The sequence below is a fragment of the Manis pentadactyla genome, chromosome 2, assembly GCF_030020395.1.
Source record: "Manis pentadactyla isolate mManPen7 chromosome 2, mManPen7.hap1, whole genome shotgun sequence".
NCBI classification, from domain to species: Eukaryota; Metazoa; Chordata; class Mammalia; order Pholidota; family Manidae; genus Manis; species Manis pentadactyla.
The window spans coordinates 203,485,309-203,500,704 of record NC_080020.1 but is presented as its reverse complement, the minus strand read 5'-3'; the positions used below and the strand labels follow the sequence as shown (position 1 = coordinate 203,500,704).

Here is a 15,396-nt window from a genome sequence, read left to right as displayed (position 1 = left end):
CTACCTTGCTTTTCTATATAGAACTACTAGTTTTTATATGCCATATAATTTATTTAATGGTAGGTTTATTGTCTTTATCTCTTTAATATATTTAAACTGTACAGGTAGAGATTTTTGTCTCCTTTGTTCACTGATGTATTCCCAGTTCCTAGAGCAGAGTCTGGCACATAGAAGATACACAGCACATAACTGAATGAATAAAATAATTCTCATAGGGTCATGTGCTGATTCACCAAATCTCTGAAGCTGAATCAAAATTTGGGACTGGGCCTAGGCATTTGAATTTTAAAATGTTCCCTATGTGAAACAGATGCCCCTAAAATAAGCAGAGGCCAGTATCACACAGAAAAGTCAAAGTCAGTGTTAGATGAAGGAGAGAAAAGGTGATTCAGGCTCAGGCAGAGAGCCTCAGGCTGGGAAAACTGGATCCCCAGCATAAAGAGAGGGGCTGGGGCCCTGATATTTTCCCCAGTATGGGGTATGGGTCCTCCTATGGCAGCCCTGGCCTGCAGATTTCCTCTGGAATATCAAGATCATTTTCTCTGTTTAGAAGGTCTTAATATTTTGGACATCCTCAACAAAGCATATCTTCTCTGTTCAGTACATTAAAAAGAGATCTAACCAAATATCACCTCCATTACAGAGGCCCCATAAAAGGGAAAGTGCATTAAGAATTTAAATTTAAATATATTAACTCTGCCAACTGACACAGAAATATGCGTAGGAGGAAGAAAGCTGGAGACTGAAGAGTCTTCCAACTGCAAATAAATAAAGAAGAACTCCCACGCTCTGTGTCAAGTCATCCAGGACTGTCCTCAGATTCATCACACCAGTGCCAATCACTGGTAAGGGACCCACTCAGGGGCATGTATGATAATCATGACTGAAATCATAGATTGAGCACTTGCTTTGTCCCAGCTATTACACTGATTTTTGCATTCATTATCCTGACTTTTTTTTTTTTACCATATTGCAAGGGTACGGTATTATCATTCTCATTTTACAAATGAGAAAAATAAATGGTTCATAAAAGTAAACTGGCTCAGGTCATACAAACAGAAGTGATAGAGTAGGATTTGAAGTCAGACACTCCGCATTATACCATAATGCTTTCCAAAATAGCACCTTTTTGTTTTCACTGTGTAAGTTAATAATACTGTTCTGGGGTAGCAAAGAGCTCCCTACTTAGGTATTTAGTGAAGAATAATCTTCCCACACTGCCCCTCCTTCCCACCTGAGTAAATGTGTGCAGTTTGCATTATCTCATCAAGAGCCTTTCATGTTTCCCTCTGCTGTCTCATGCCTCCCCACACCCCAAGTAGGGGTTTTGTAGGCACTCCTAGTCATCACATAGCAAGGGAAAGATGAGCCACTTGGCAGAGCATCAGCTAAAATCTCAGATATGAAATCACTCCAAAGTCATGCAATAATCTCCAGGTTTTTCCATTTGCTCAGGAGAAAACAGAAAGAAACCCCAGCAATAAGCAAGCAAAACTAAAATGAAAGAGAGTAACAAGTGACTGGGGAGAATGATACCAAATTTTAGCATATCAATTAAGTTAATACCTTAAAAACGATAAATCTTTTTTCTTTTTCAAGAATCTCAGTGCAACTCACAAAGTTACTGTCTTGAGGTCAAGACATTATTTATTTCATTTTATTTTTAAACTAGTAGGTAATCTAAAGATGTGGGAAAACAATACATTCATTCATGGTTTTGTCTGCCAAGCTTTGCTTAGCCACTCACATGTCCCAGGTACTGTGTTACTTAGATGAGTAAGATAATACCCTCAAAGAAGTGTATACATTCCCCTGGGGCATTGCAGGAGTCAAGGTGTGAGTCCCCTTTCTGGAAGACAAAACTCTTCCATTACTAGAAAATCATGGAAGAGGAGGCATTCAGACAGTGACACTGTGAGTGCACCTTGATGTGCTCAAAGTGGATCACCTAGTTCTCAGGTTAATGCACCTAAGGTTTCAACCAGATTTCTAGAAACCTAAGACTTCTCAGCCCACAGTCCTGTGACAGAGAGATTTCAAGTGTAGTGAGCTCCTGAAGGCAGAGCCCTAGAGCATCTCTTCTGTACTCTGTGAACCTTTTAGGGACTCCTGATGAGCAATTATAACTATTTCAAATAATAATTTGTTCACCATCCGCCCCGAAGAGAAAGAGCAGCCTTTATTTGATGTTCGACCTTACACACTGGAAAAAAAAAATGAGGTCATATGAATGCATTTATATCTGGGTCACCAAAGATTTCCTACCTTAAAATATTTTCCACACCAGCTTATTGACATTTCACCTTTTAATATTTGTCTTTATGAGTGAAGTATAGCCCTCTCTATATTTCTAGTACTAGAGAGTGGAGCATTCATTTATTTATCCAGCATTTATTGGGTGACCTCTATGTGCAAAGCACAGACCAAACACAGACATTACAAAGACAATTGACATATGGTCCCTGCACTTGGTGAATTTACAATCTTCAAGTGATAGTTACTCAAATGATCATGAATACTAGGAAGAACATGGAAAATTCCATGAAAGGAGGAGATTGGAAAGATGACAGAAGCTGGAGAGAGACGACATTCAAGAAAGAAGAAATGAGGAACAACCTAAGACAGGCACAGTCGCAGGGGGGCCATCAGGTGAGAAACTGGGGATCAACAGAGGTGAGGCTTAGAACCTCACACCCCTGTTTTGAGAGAAATCTTCTGCATCCGTGGATGTTTTGTTGCCCTTGTCTAGCTTGGATTAATACTTAGCCTATAGGCACACACCTGATCATCTACATTTGCTCTCTTACAGCACTAAACTATGTTTTCTACCTTTATCTTGTATCTACCTACCACTTCAGCATTTTATTAAAAATAATAAGGGAGAAATGTGGTATTCACATATAAATCAAGTATAAAAATCAAACGAATATTCATATTTGACCTGATTGTTTATAGTTCATAATGCGTGATCAAAACCGAAAGTTTCTGTGATGACTGCCCTTGCACTGTTCACCATGTAAGAACTTATTCACTATGTAAGAATTTGTTCACCATGTAAGAACTTGTTCGTTATGCTTCAGAAGATTGGATGGAGACTGACGAGAATTAGGCTTGGGGTGGATTAATGATTGTGCATTGAGTCCCCTGTACAGAATTTTATTGTTGTTAACTGTTAACAACCATTTGATCAATAAATATGAGAGATGCCCTCTCAGAAAAAAAAAAAAAAAGAAAGAAGAAATGATATGAACAAAGGCATAGAGCTAATGCTTCTTCAACTTCAGTTCACCTATGAATCACATGGGAATCTCATTAACATGCAGATAACTGGGCCCTCTCCTCAGATACACAGAGCTCTAAAGAGGAGCCCCAAAATGTGAACTCTAACAAGCACCCCAGTTGATTCAGATATAGGCAGTCTTGGCACCACCCTGAGAGGCACAGGGATAAGGGGCAGAACTGGGTGGAAGGGCAAGATGGGCATAAAGGGCGTGAGACATGTTTAGCAAACAGACCGGAGAGCAGAGTTAACTAAGGTACCTGACCAAAGGTAGTGCCTAAAAATCAGAAGACAGTGTTTGTTGTAATATCAGGAAGACGTTGAGTGAAGTAATATATCAGATGGGCTTTCCTTCTCACAGACTGGGACTGCAGACAGCATCAAAATAAGATGGCCCTCGGTGAGTGTGTGTGTAGGAGGTAGGGGAGAGGAGGGCGGAAAAGAATGGACCCTAATAGGAGATCACGGGGGCCTCCAAAAGAGGAGATTAAAGCACTGGGAGTAACTTACACCTACTTCATAATTTTGCCAAGGGTTGGTTCTGCCTTCTCTAAATAGAAACAGCCAAGGATTTGTTAGGACGCTACATCAACTCATGGCAAAGGTCCAGGATAAGTGGAAGTCCTCAGAGACTTCTACCCAGGCTCCACACACAGGCCCTGAATAGATGTAAGTTATGCAGAAACATAAACCCCAAACTGAAGACTTGGGTGGTGAGCAAGCTCTGCTCTTTAAATTATAGGCTCTTTGTGGGGCACCACCTATCCCCCCTCACTTCCCCTCAAGAGTAAATCTTTAGTGTCACTCATTTTGCTCTCTAGTCTGCCTCTTGGGACTGCAGATGTTTAATACGGAATTCAATTTCAGCTATGTGCTGAGAACATCCAGAATGCTTTTTTTTTTTTTTTAACTTTTTTAACAAGGAAAATGTCGGTTATATGAGCAGAGGCTGGTGAATTTCATCAGCTTTTTCCCTGAGTCATTAAGCTTCATCTTCAAGTAGATTGCTTTTCAGGAGATGGAACCCTATCAACTCAAAGTTTATAAGTCTTTTAAATTTTCCTGCATATTCTCAAAGCACAGTCCTTGGAAGAATAAGATGCTCTTGAGAAGAGCAGAAGTAGGAAGTAAAAATAAATCTTTTTTTAAAAACTCAAGGTGATAGATGTCCACGTCATGGTGACCCTTTATCAACATTCTATGAAACGTTTTCTAAAATTCCTGACAATATACACAGGGCATGCTTTTATAGCCATTCTCCATGATCCATTTCAAATATCCACTTTCCCTTCATAAATCTGCTTTTATTACTAGGAAGTCCCCTAAAAGTCATCCAAATCTGCCCCTTCCCCCTTTTCCCAACATGACACTCAGGCCATAATAACCTAAATGGCTTTTTCATAGACACACACACCACAGCAGCGACAGAGCTAGGCTCTGAAACGAGGTCTCTGAGTTTCTAGGCTCTCTCCCTTCACACGATACCAACCCCAATTGCTAGGATTCCTCAAGCTCTAATGTTGCCTTTGAATCTTTCACAATCTATCAGTGGGTCAGACATTGGCCAACAGGTTAAATTTAGTCCATTCAGTCAAAATGATATTTACACTTCTAAATGATTTTTTAAAATTCTTAAAAACCCAATGTTTAATGATATGTGAAAATTATATATGATATTCAAATTTCAGCGTCAGTAAGTAGTGCTTTACAGAACACAGCATGCCCGTTCACTTAAGTATTACCAGTGGCTGCTTCTTGCTGGAACAACAGTGTTGAGTAATTGTGAGAGACCCTATGATCCACAAAGCCAAAAATACTCACTATGTGGCCCTGTAACAACCAGTTTTGTGACCTTCAGTGCATGTCATTATGGGTGCCCATCTCTTCCACCTCTCCACGGCAACCTTCCACGATTAGCTTGTTCGTGTAAAGGCACACAGGCAGGGACAGAGGTTCTTACTATGCATCTCTCAAGAAATAAGAACTAATACTTATTGAGCATGCATGTGCCAGAAAATGTTCCAAATGTGGGCTGTATTCTTTTCTTTTTATTTTTTTGGTATCATTAATCTACAATTACATGAGCAACCATTATTCCTATTTAGTAGGTGAAGGGAATGAGACACAGAGAAGTACCCTGCACAATGTTAAACATATCATTTGTTGATTCAAACAAATATAACTATCATAAGGTGTCTGCTGGCCTCAATGAACTTTAGTCTAAGAACCCTAGCATCCTTCATTTTATTAGTCAATATTCTCAATCCAAAAACAAAAAACCCCTATGATCTCTTCTGTGTTCTGATGTCTCTTCCAGAACTAGCTGTGGTTCTGAGAAACAAAAGTACTGATAAGAAAAGCTCTTAAAAAAGGTCATGAGAGCTGTAGAGCCACAGGAAAGAAAGTAATGAGTCAGGGTAAAGAGCCATCAACGTTGCCCACACCAACTCACAGATCTCAGTTCTGGGGAGCTCACATCCCCTAAACTCTGAAAGGTGGATTATTTGGTAAGAATGACTTGGAACTTCTGAGAGACATTTGATATATGACTGAGCACCTGTCCAAACACTATCCTCTTGCCCCTGGCTGATGCCGCTCACTCAGTTCTACCACAGTCTACGGACAGAGTTCAGGTTCTCCTGCAGAGTAGGCCATCCGATTCTCTAAGCTCTCTGCTAGGACTGGGTGCTATGTCCTGAGCGGAGCAGAGCCAAAGGGGAAGCAAAAATGGGGAGCTGGAGAAGCTCAAGGAGCTCAAGGAAGAAAGCACCTGAGCCATTTGGTGCTAAAGAAAGAAAACCACCTGTAATGGCACAGAAAACATAACCATCAAAGGTAAGGCAGGGACAGGCTGGCAGGTGTTCTATCCCTTGCCTGACCTCTCAGATTGTTACAGCTTCTGTCCTTCAAGGATATGCTGTGAATTCATTTTGGTTTCACAGATGAAATATGTTTGTGCAATGGCTTATGCCAGCAGTTGTTCCAGATCTACAACTCTCATGGCATAGTCTGAGTGGGCATATGAGTCTCATGGCACAGCTGATTTAAAAAGTCTGGAAATGGCTCTAACACTGACTCAAGGTTGTCCTTGTCATAAACTAGCTGGGGCTAGTTTACATGTTCTAAAAATAGCTGGGCTTTATTTTCAGAACCCATTTTACTCTTTAAGAATGAACTAAAATGCCTCCTCCTCCATGAAGACTTTTCCAGTGTTCTCTTTTTCCTTTCAACTCTATAACACTTTGCTCATTAGACAGTGGCAGTGATCTATCTCACTTGGCACAGTATTTAGGTGTTCTAGACTGTGACATTCCTAAGAATAGAGATCATGGCACAGGGAGCATGGCTTTTGAATGGCCTCAAAAACTGATACCATCACCTACTAACTCTTGGACAAGTTATTCAACTGAACCACAGTCTTCATCTTTAAATCAGGATCAGGAAGCTTGCTTGCATGGCACTTATAAGCATTAAAGGAGAAGAGACGACATAAGAGTGCTTAGACCGGTCCCTGGTATATAATGGCTACCCAACAAATGTCAAATAACTCCTCTTCATCATGTTTTCTCTGAAAAGCCCAGCGCAGCACCTCACATACACTGAGCGCTCAATAACTATCTCCCTTGAGTTGAAGTAACTTGCTGACTCACCCTCTTGTCTGATTGACTTCATCTTATGTTAGATTTGACCAGGAAATTACTAATTATGCTGACTTCACATCCAATGAGATCTACAAAGTGATTACTTATTTTTTTCTTAAATTAAGTTGAACTCTAATATTTAAATTTATTATTCTATGTCTAGTATATGTGCAAGGCACCATTTGTCTGAATTGGTATCACACGGGCATTCTGTAGGTTACTGGTACAAATATTCCAAAATGATACCATAGAAGCCATTCAAGATTTTAAGGATATCATGTCTAACTAGGGAAAACATTTTTCCCATTTCTCAGAAGACATAAAAATGCTAAATTTTTAAGAAAGCCTCAATTTTTTTTACTGTTGCTGCCCCAAAAGTCAATCTCAGTGTGGGAGTTTATCTTTGCCTCTGTCCGGCGACCCTCCATGCCCTCCCTCAGCATCCCTGTTCCTGGGCACTTCATTCCCCTCTTACACTTTCCCACCAGAGGTGACCTCTGAAGGCACTGACTGGGCAGCAACCTAGTCTCAAACTTCTTTCACTTCCTCTGCATTGCCCTGTGTTCAGGCCCTCAAGACTCTCTGTCTGCCTGCTGATCTGATAAACCAAGTTAAAAAATGAACAGATGCTAATGGTGTATGAGAATTAATGGTAGCTCTTTCCTAAGTAGTATCATTGCATTTTATTAGGGATCTACTAGATAGAATTACTTTATTCAAATCAATGTCCCCAAGAGTGAGAATTATGGATCCTATGTTGGTGTACGGATGAATGCTTGGAACCCAAGGAAGCTTTGCCCTCCTCAAATCACTTGATAGACTGCTGCTTATAAGATACTTGCCCTGACCACAAACACATGTCCCTCTCTTCAGCTGCCAGTCAGGAATTTTCACATTCCACATGTGCTTCTCCTCCTCTTGAAATTAGCTAGAAAGTTTCAGGTAAAGAGAAAATGTGCTTCTCTTGAACCTTTGTCTACCTGGTTACCACTAGACTGTCTTGGGCACCCAGACCAAAGGACAGTCACACCTGTAGGTATAAAACACTGAGGGCTCAACACAGTTGTCAGCAAAGACAGCCTACCAAACACTCAGCCCACCAAAAATTCTTGATGCAGCAAGGGCTACATGTAATTGTCCTCCACGTCGAGTTGACACACTGGAAGATAGCTCCCAGTTTCAATAGTACTCTGAAATGCTCTTGATGACAACACACCAGTAAGTAGCTTACCCTGGGAGTCTCCAACTCAGAAAATGGACTGTTTGATTTACAAACCCTTCTGAAAACCTAATCATTGATGAGTTTAAGTCTTCAAAATAGGCTTCATATAAAATATATTTTGAAATGTGTGTGTGTGTGTGTGTGTGTGTGTGTGTGTGTGTGCATGAGAGCCTGAGGAGGGAGGAGAAAGGAGGAGAGAAGGGGAAGGACACACACACACACACAGAGCAAGAGGTATCTTTTTTTGGAAGAGAAATAGGAAAACAGAAAATAATCCCACTGCACTTAATGAAGCCCCACTGGACTAGTCCTGAGTCCAAATCAAAATCTCAGAGGCTGACTCTAAAAGCTCACATTCCCAGAATCTAGTCCACTCAGTGGGTCAGAAAACACCTGACATTTATGTCCACTAAATCTCAAGTATATCTCTAGAGGATACATATCCCTTTGCTCAGAGAGAAAACTAGGAACAGATAGCCCAGCAACCCAGTGGCTTGGTTAGCCACAACTACTGAGACCAGAACCGAAGTGACGGGCAGCTAAGGAGCTATAAGCGATGATCATGTTAGATGTGATTCTGAAATCTAGGGAAGGTCAGAGAGAATACATGCCACAAGAGGGAGCAGGAGAATTTGGTCAGATGAGAGACTATTTGGTAGAGGTTATGATGAGGGTTCTGGCTATGAGGTACTAGCCATACTGGATGTTTTGGCAAGAGATATTTATCCCTTAGAGGAAAACAAGAGGATGAAAAGAACAGGAAGAAGAAAGAGACTGTGGCACGCTGATTCCTAAATTCTTAGCAAATAAAAAGCAAGAATTTAATGTTTAGTTATAAGCAACATACATGCACACTGCAAAAATACAATATATGCAAGATACGTGCTCTACCATCCTCTTTTAATTGGGTATTTCTTTATCCAGATTTCATTTCTATTTCAATTTGGATCGTGTTTATTTCCACACTGATGGGGCAGACTGCTTGCTTCTCACCTACATGCTATTTTTCTCTCTACCTGAAGGCATCATGGAGAAAAGGCTCCTGTCACTGAACTGCAATATGAAAATCAGATAGTAGTCCTAAAATGCACTTACTTTGGGAGAAACACATCCATGAGCTGAACGAATGCTATAACTTGCTTTAAAGGGGGAATGTAACTTCACGGATCTGTAGAGCTTTTCTCATCATTTATTTTGTCAAAGAAACCAATTAAATACTTAGAGGGAAGAAACCATGCATTTACTTTGCAAGATAAATAAAAGCCTATTTTTGTCTGGTAAGAAACATTTTAAATATAGCTTGCTAATAAAATGCTGAAGCTCTCTTGGAATTTTTTTTCAAAACATAGTAAGCTTGAAAGAGTAATTAACGTAATTCCTGCAAATAGTTCTGTAGGTGTTACTGACTATACTTCACCTTCCTTTTGTAATTTGATTTGGAGTTGAAGCACTGATACTGCTATGCATTTTCCTTCCCCTTTTTGGTAAACAAAAGCTCTTAATCTTAATCCAAAACAATACAGTAGAAACCATTAAATAATAATGGTAAAGTAAATAGAAAGAAAGGTAGGCAGGTAGGTAGATAGATGATAGATAGGAGGCTAGTTAGATAATAAAGCACAGCCTTCCTATTAATTCATTACTTTCTTATTCCAGCCCTGTTAAGCTTTCAAGGCAGAGGAAATGAAGTCTGATTCTCATGGACACTTAAACAACCTTGGAACATACATACAGTAACACTGAATAATGGTTTACCTTTATCCAGTACTTTTTTTCCCCCTGTGGTATTAATCATTTCATGTTTAATAAAAGACAACAGCCATTTTAGGGGGAAAAAATCAGGGCTTTTTTACTAGGTGGTAGAAATCTCAGCTGAAGAGCCCTTAGATATAAATGGAATCCTTCAAGCAGGCAGAATTTGTAAGACGAAAACCATTTAGGAAAACACCTCTTGCTTCTTGATGAAAGAAGTGGATCTTCCTCCAGCTTCTCATTCACAAGGCCCCAAAGATGGAGCTAGCTCTCCCTTCCTTCTTCCTTTCACACCCGCCTGACCTCCCAATTAAGCAAGTTTAGCAAACCCAAAGAGCTAAAATCCAAGTGACACAGGATTTGAAAGAGGAACCCCAAAACGATTATCCTCTATTCTGGTTTTGTTTTCTAATCTGAAATGAATGAAACATCTAAATACATTTTCCTTCCTCCTTTGCTGATTTGCTGCAGGAGTAGCTTTGAGAGAAAAAGAAAACGTGTGTGTGAGTAAGAGAGAGAGAGAATGAGAGAGAGAGAGAGAGAGAGAGAGTGGGAGAGTGTGTGTGTGTGTGTGTGTGTTTGGGGGGAATGGGTGGGCGGTATACTTTCAGAATCCCCTCCTGGCTGCTTCCCCTTTTCCTTAGTAAATCTTCACACAGATGCTGGACTGTGGATGTTCAATTGCTCATACTTGGAGATAACTCAAGCTATGTTTTTAACCAGATCCGATCTGGATGTCTACCTACTCTGCCAGCTCCTCCATGATCCGGGTGCTCCTACCATCTTTACCACATCTGTCCATCTGTCATGCTTTTAAAATCTTCTTCCACTACACCTCCTTACTGATATCTTTTTCTCTTTTTAGTCTTTACACCTCCAGCAGGACAAAGTTTGTATTGTTATATTCACAACCACTAGTGGCTGACTAGCAGGAGAGAGAGCGCCAGCAAAGGAGCCAGGCTAAAGGGGTGGGGGGGTGTTAAACAGATACCTAAAGCAAGGCCTGACTTTCTTTCAATGACTGTGGACACCGTGCACATTGCTCTCTTCAAAAAATACTTTGTTAAATCTGGTCACTCTGCTTTCAACCCAAACATTGCCACTTTGTCTGGAGAGGGAAATATGAATTGCCAACCCAAGCCATTCATCAGTCAACAGAATCCATGGGGGGAGGATGATTTTATAAATCAAGGATGCACACATACTGTATATTTTAAAGCATCACATGGGCGGATTTGGTTTCTTCAGCCGACTGTCCACCCATAAGACCTCCCTCTTCTTCATTAAGGAGGAGCCAAGAATGATATCCTCACATCTCAGAACACAGACCATTTCCCCAAGAGCCGGCAAAGCTCCAGAGGCAGATAATGAAGCTGCAAAGTTCCCTTCGAATCTCTTGGGGAAAGATGCCTGTGCGTGCCGAATGCCCCGCGCACACCCGGCATAGTGCGCGGAGAACGAGACCCCTCAGCCCTCTCCCCCTCTGCCTTTCCCCCTTGCCTGTTCTCCCCGCCACAAGCCCTGCTCTCCGCAGTGTGTGAAGGAGCACCCAGAGCTTGCCGGCAAAGAGGAGACTCACAAGGGCGGCTTTGGGGAAGACCCCAGGGGTTACCAGAAGGAGGGATGGCCGAGGGGCAGAGCCCAGTGGGTGAGAGGACGCCTGGATCCCCAGCAGCGCTGCATTCGGGTGGACTTAGCTCTTCGCTCCCTGAATCCTTGGAGCCCAGCTCGGTGTGGGGTGCAGCATCTCTCCGTAGCAGCCCTTTCTTCCCCCGGCAGCCGGCACTGGCAGGCGGGCACACTCACACCCAGACGCACCAGCCCGAGCAATTTCACTCCCGGAGAAGCGCGGACACCCCGGAAAATGTGTAAGCGCGTCGCGCACACACATAATTTAGGAGCTAGTCCTTTGCCAAAGCGGAGGGAAGTGTGGCCTCAATAACAATAAATGGCAACAGTTGACGGTGTCTGACCAAATCCCTTCTGATGCCCATCATAAGATCCTACCTGGTTTGGGGGAGTGTGGCTGGCTCCTTCCCCCGGTCCTCCAAGCCCGGAGGAAATCTGGCGCACTCCCTCCTTTTAAATAGCTCCCGATCAGGAAGAGGTCGATCCCATCTTCTGAGGGAAGCACAAAGCAGGCGGCGGCGGGCAGGCTCCCGTGCAGCGCCGGCGCGAGCAGGAGCGGCGGCGGCGGGCGGCCGGTGCGCGCGGGCGGGAGGCAGGCGCGGAGGCCGGGAGGCTGGGAGGGCCGGGGCCCCGGCGGCGCGCTCCCCCTCCCTCCCGCGCACACTCGCCCGCCGCCGCCCGCCCGCCAGCCGCAGCCTCGCACTCGCTCACACGCGCGCTCGGCCCCGCGGCCGCCGCCCGCCGGCTTCCGGCGCCCCGGGCGACCGCCTGGGAGCCGAGCCTGCTGCCGGCGCGCTTCTGGAGCACGGAGCGAGTGGGCACCCCTTCCAGTCCCGCAGCCTCGGCCCCCGAGGTTTTTCGATTTCTTCCCTCCTGTCGGCCCCGCAGTGCGTTCCGGCCGCGCGCTAGCGCTCTCTCCGGCCCCTAGTCCATCCAAAACACCGGCGGACGGGCGCTGCAACTTTTCAACCTTCCTGGCCTCACCCACAGGCAGAGTCCCAACCCCACCTCGCCTACCCATTTCTCACCTCTGAATTGTACATCCAGATATATCTTTCTTCCTCCACTTTTAACCCTCGGCTAAAGGAAGCTTTCTTTTAGCAAAGTGATCTGGGGATATATCGGTGATTTCTTCTTAAATCCTTGCTCCGTGTTTTTCCTACATATAGACCTGCACAGCAACACGCTGGCTGGAAGCTGCTGACACTAGCAGATAAGGATATGGGGGTGGGAGGAGGTATTCCTCAGCCAAGAACTCTGAAACATTCTCCGTATTGGTATTTCCCTCAAAGATTGCAGCTCACCTGGGAATAAAGGCCGAGAGGCTGTTTAATATGAAAGCCGTGCAGCTTTTAAACTACAGAGAGGAGTAAAAGCTGAGCATTATAATGGGTTGAGCTGGGAAAGATCTAATGCAGCAATCGACGAACCATTCATTGTCCTTTCCAAGAGAAGCATTATCATTGCCAATACATCACTTCCCCATAATTAATAAAGGAGCATTGCACCAAGCCCTTGCTCTCTTGACAGCTCATTCATCCTTACAAATCCTTAATGACTTGGCAGGATGGAAGACTAGACCTCCTGTGGAGTTCACGGACCTGGCTGACATCAGGCACACCTGGGAAGCTTGTTTAAAGTGCAGATTCTAGCGTGCCCCATCTTGAGACTTTGACGCAGCAGCTTTCGGACTCCCAGGATTTTAAAGCACCAGCCGACGCTGGCCACTGGTGTGGTTTGCCAAAGGTGGGGGGTGGGGGCTGGGGGAATCCGAGGCAGCTACGTGGGGAAGGGAAGGAAGGAGCTGCACGCATTAAGGAGAAAGTTGCTTTCCTTGGGAGAGTCCCCGCAGTACTCACAGAGAGCAGCAAGGCCAAGGGGACAGGGAGAGTCTGACTCTCGGAATCCCACTGTTTGATCCAGAGGCGAAGATGGGAGAAAGGGAGATGTAGCCCTCCTCCGCCTCTATGCAGGTGGCTCTCAACCTTGACTGCCCCTCAGAATCTCCTGGGGAGCTTTGAAAAATTCCAGTGCTTAGGCCACTCCCCAGAGTGAACCTCTGGGGGTGGGTCCCAGGCATCAGTAATTTCTTTTAAGGAGCCCTGGTCAATTCCTATGGGTAACCAAGGTTGAGAAACACTGTTCTTCTACACCAATATTCCTCAAACATGTGAGTGTGGACTGCAGTTTCTCATGCCCTAGATCTGCAGCAGGCCAGACATATGCACTGCATCCGACTAGTCGTCGTGGACACTCAGCTTGCAGAGGGAAACTCCAGGCATCTTCTCATCTTGAATGTTCCCAGGAATCATTCTTATTCTTCCCTAGTAACATTTTTCTTTCCTTGTTGTGAGTTAAATTTTCTTGGAAGCCACTCTCCACACAAACTTTTTGTTAGACTGCATTGACAGGTGGGTGTGAACAGAATGGCATGTGGGCAGACACAGAAGGCCACCATCTCTCTGTTAGAGTACGTCCTCAGCCAGAAATTACTTCGGCTCCTAACTTCAAGGGAGTATGAGACAGACATTTGGCTCACACTCAACCAAGGGGGCTTGGTGGAGCAAAGCAACTACTTTTTAAATGACAGAGAAAAGCATATAATTAAAGACTCCACCCACAGGTAATAGGATAATGCTAACCGAGAGCTGAGTGAAGGTAAATTAATATGTTAGTGGACTGCATCTTGTTGGAATAGATTCTGTGGAAAGGTGTGATTTATTATTGTTATTATGGACCACTCAGTGAAAGCTTAGATTTTCTTGGGAGTGTAAGCATGCATGTGACATGGGGTGACAAGAGTCCTGTTCTTAAATGTCTATAATCCAGCAGTGCCTGAAGTCCATCTTGTCAACAGCTGAGAAGGCATAAGGCTACATCTCATTCCTTTCTACTCCTCCTCTTTTACAGTATAGGCTGATGTCAGGTTAACTTGGATTCTTACGCAGAAAAAAATCTGCATTAAACGGTCCTCTCTCTTCGTAGGACCATTAAAAGGCAGCCTAGTGCGTAGTAATTTGGCACCCTTTTTGATTTGGCTCAGTTCCTGAACCCCTAATTTTTTTTTTCCTTTCATTTCTCATTAAAGGCATCTTTATAAGGGTTCCATTGCCCTGAGGTAAAGCAAACCTTTTGCTCCCTGTGAAACGTCATACATGACTGGATTTTTATTGCAAGAATTATCAAAGGCTACATCAATGACCAAGGACTAGGTAAGGAAATAGTGGGACTGCTGCAGGCTGTAGCTTTGGAAACAAGAAATATTATATGTAGGAAAGTGGTGATTTACATTCCAATGACAATAGTATTTCTTAATTGTATTCTTGAATATTGATTGCCATTCTGTCCTTTGGACTTGAGATTCAAAGTTATGGGTCTCCACTGTTTTGTATCCAAAGCAGTATGGCACGACCATTTTGGGGACTGCACAGGGATATCACAAAAATCTGATATATTTTAAAGATGGTTCAGATTTTGATATGCTATTTTCCTGCCAATAAATCCTCAGAAGATCTTTTAGTAAATTCATTTTCAGACCAAGAATGAATGTTGTGAATTAGGCCCTACGTTTTTATTCGGTCTACAAGGAAATTAGACATATCATAATGAATACCAAAAAATTTTAAGTATTTAATATTTTACTAAAACACGCAATAATTTTTCATCATAGGGAAAACAAGTACTTGTAATTTTTTTTCATTTTTACTTTGAATTACTAAGGTCAGAGGTACCAACATTGTTTTCCCACTTGAAGCTTCTCAAGTGTGTTCATATAGAACTAATCTAATCATTCCCCACCTCATTTCCTACTCCTCCAGCCTTCACCAGTCAACCATCTGAACTCAGTCTGCTGCTGATTTCTACCTAAGAAA

General features: G+C 43.2%; 1 protein-coding gene across 2 annotated transcripts in view; it reads right to left on the bottom strand.

The window, feature by feature from the left end:
• The window catches only part of SLC8A1 (solute carrier family 8 member A1), a 317,884-nt gene extending 305,302 nt beyond the window's left edge, over positions 1-12,582 (bottom strand). For both annotated transcript variants that reach the window (XM_036925565.2, XM_036925578.2), the window contains exon 1: positions 12,553-12,582. In XM_036925565.2, coding sequence (XP_036781460.1) covers positions 12,553-12,567 — 15 coding nt within the window. In that variant the 5' untranslated portion in view covers positions 12,568-12,582. The remainder of the gene's footprint in view (positions 1-12,552) is intronic.
• Positions 12,583-15,396: the final 2,814 nt, after the last annotated feature.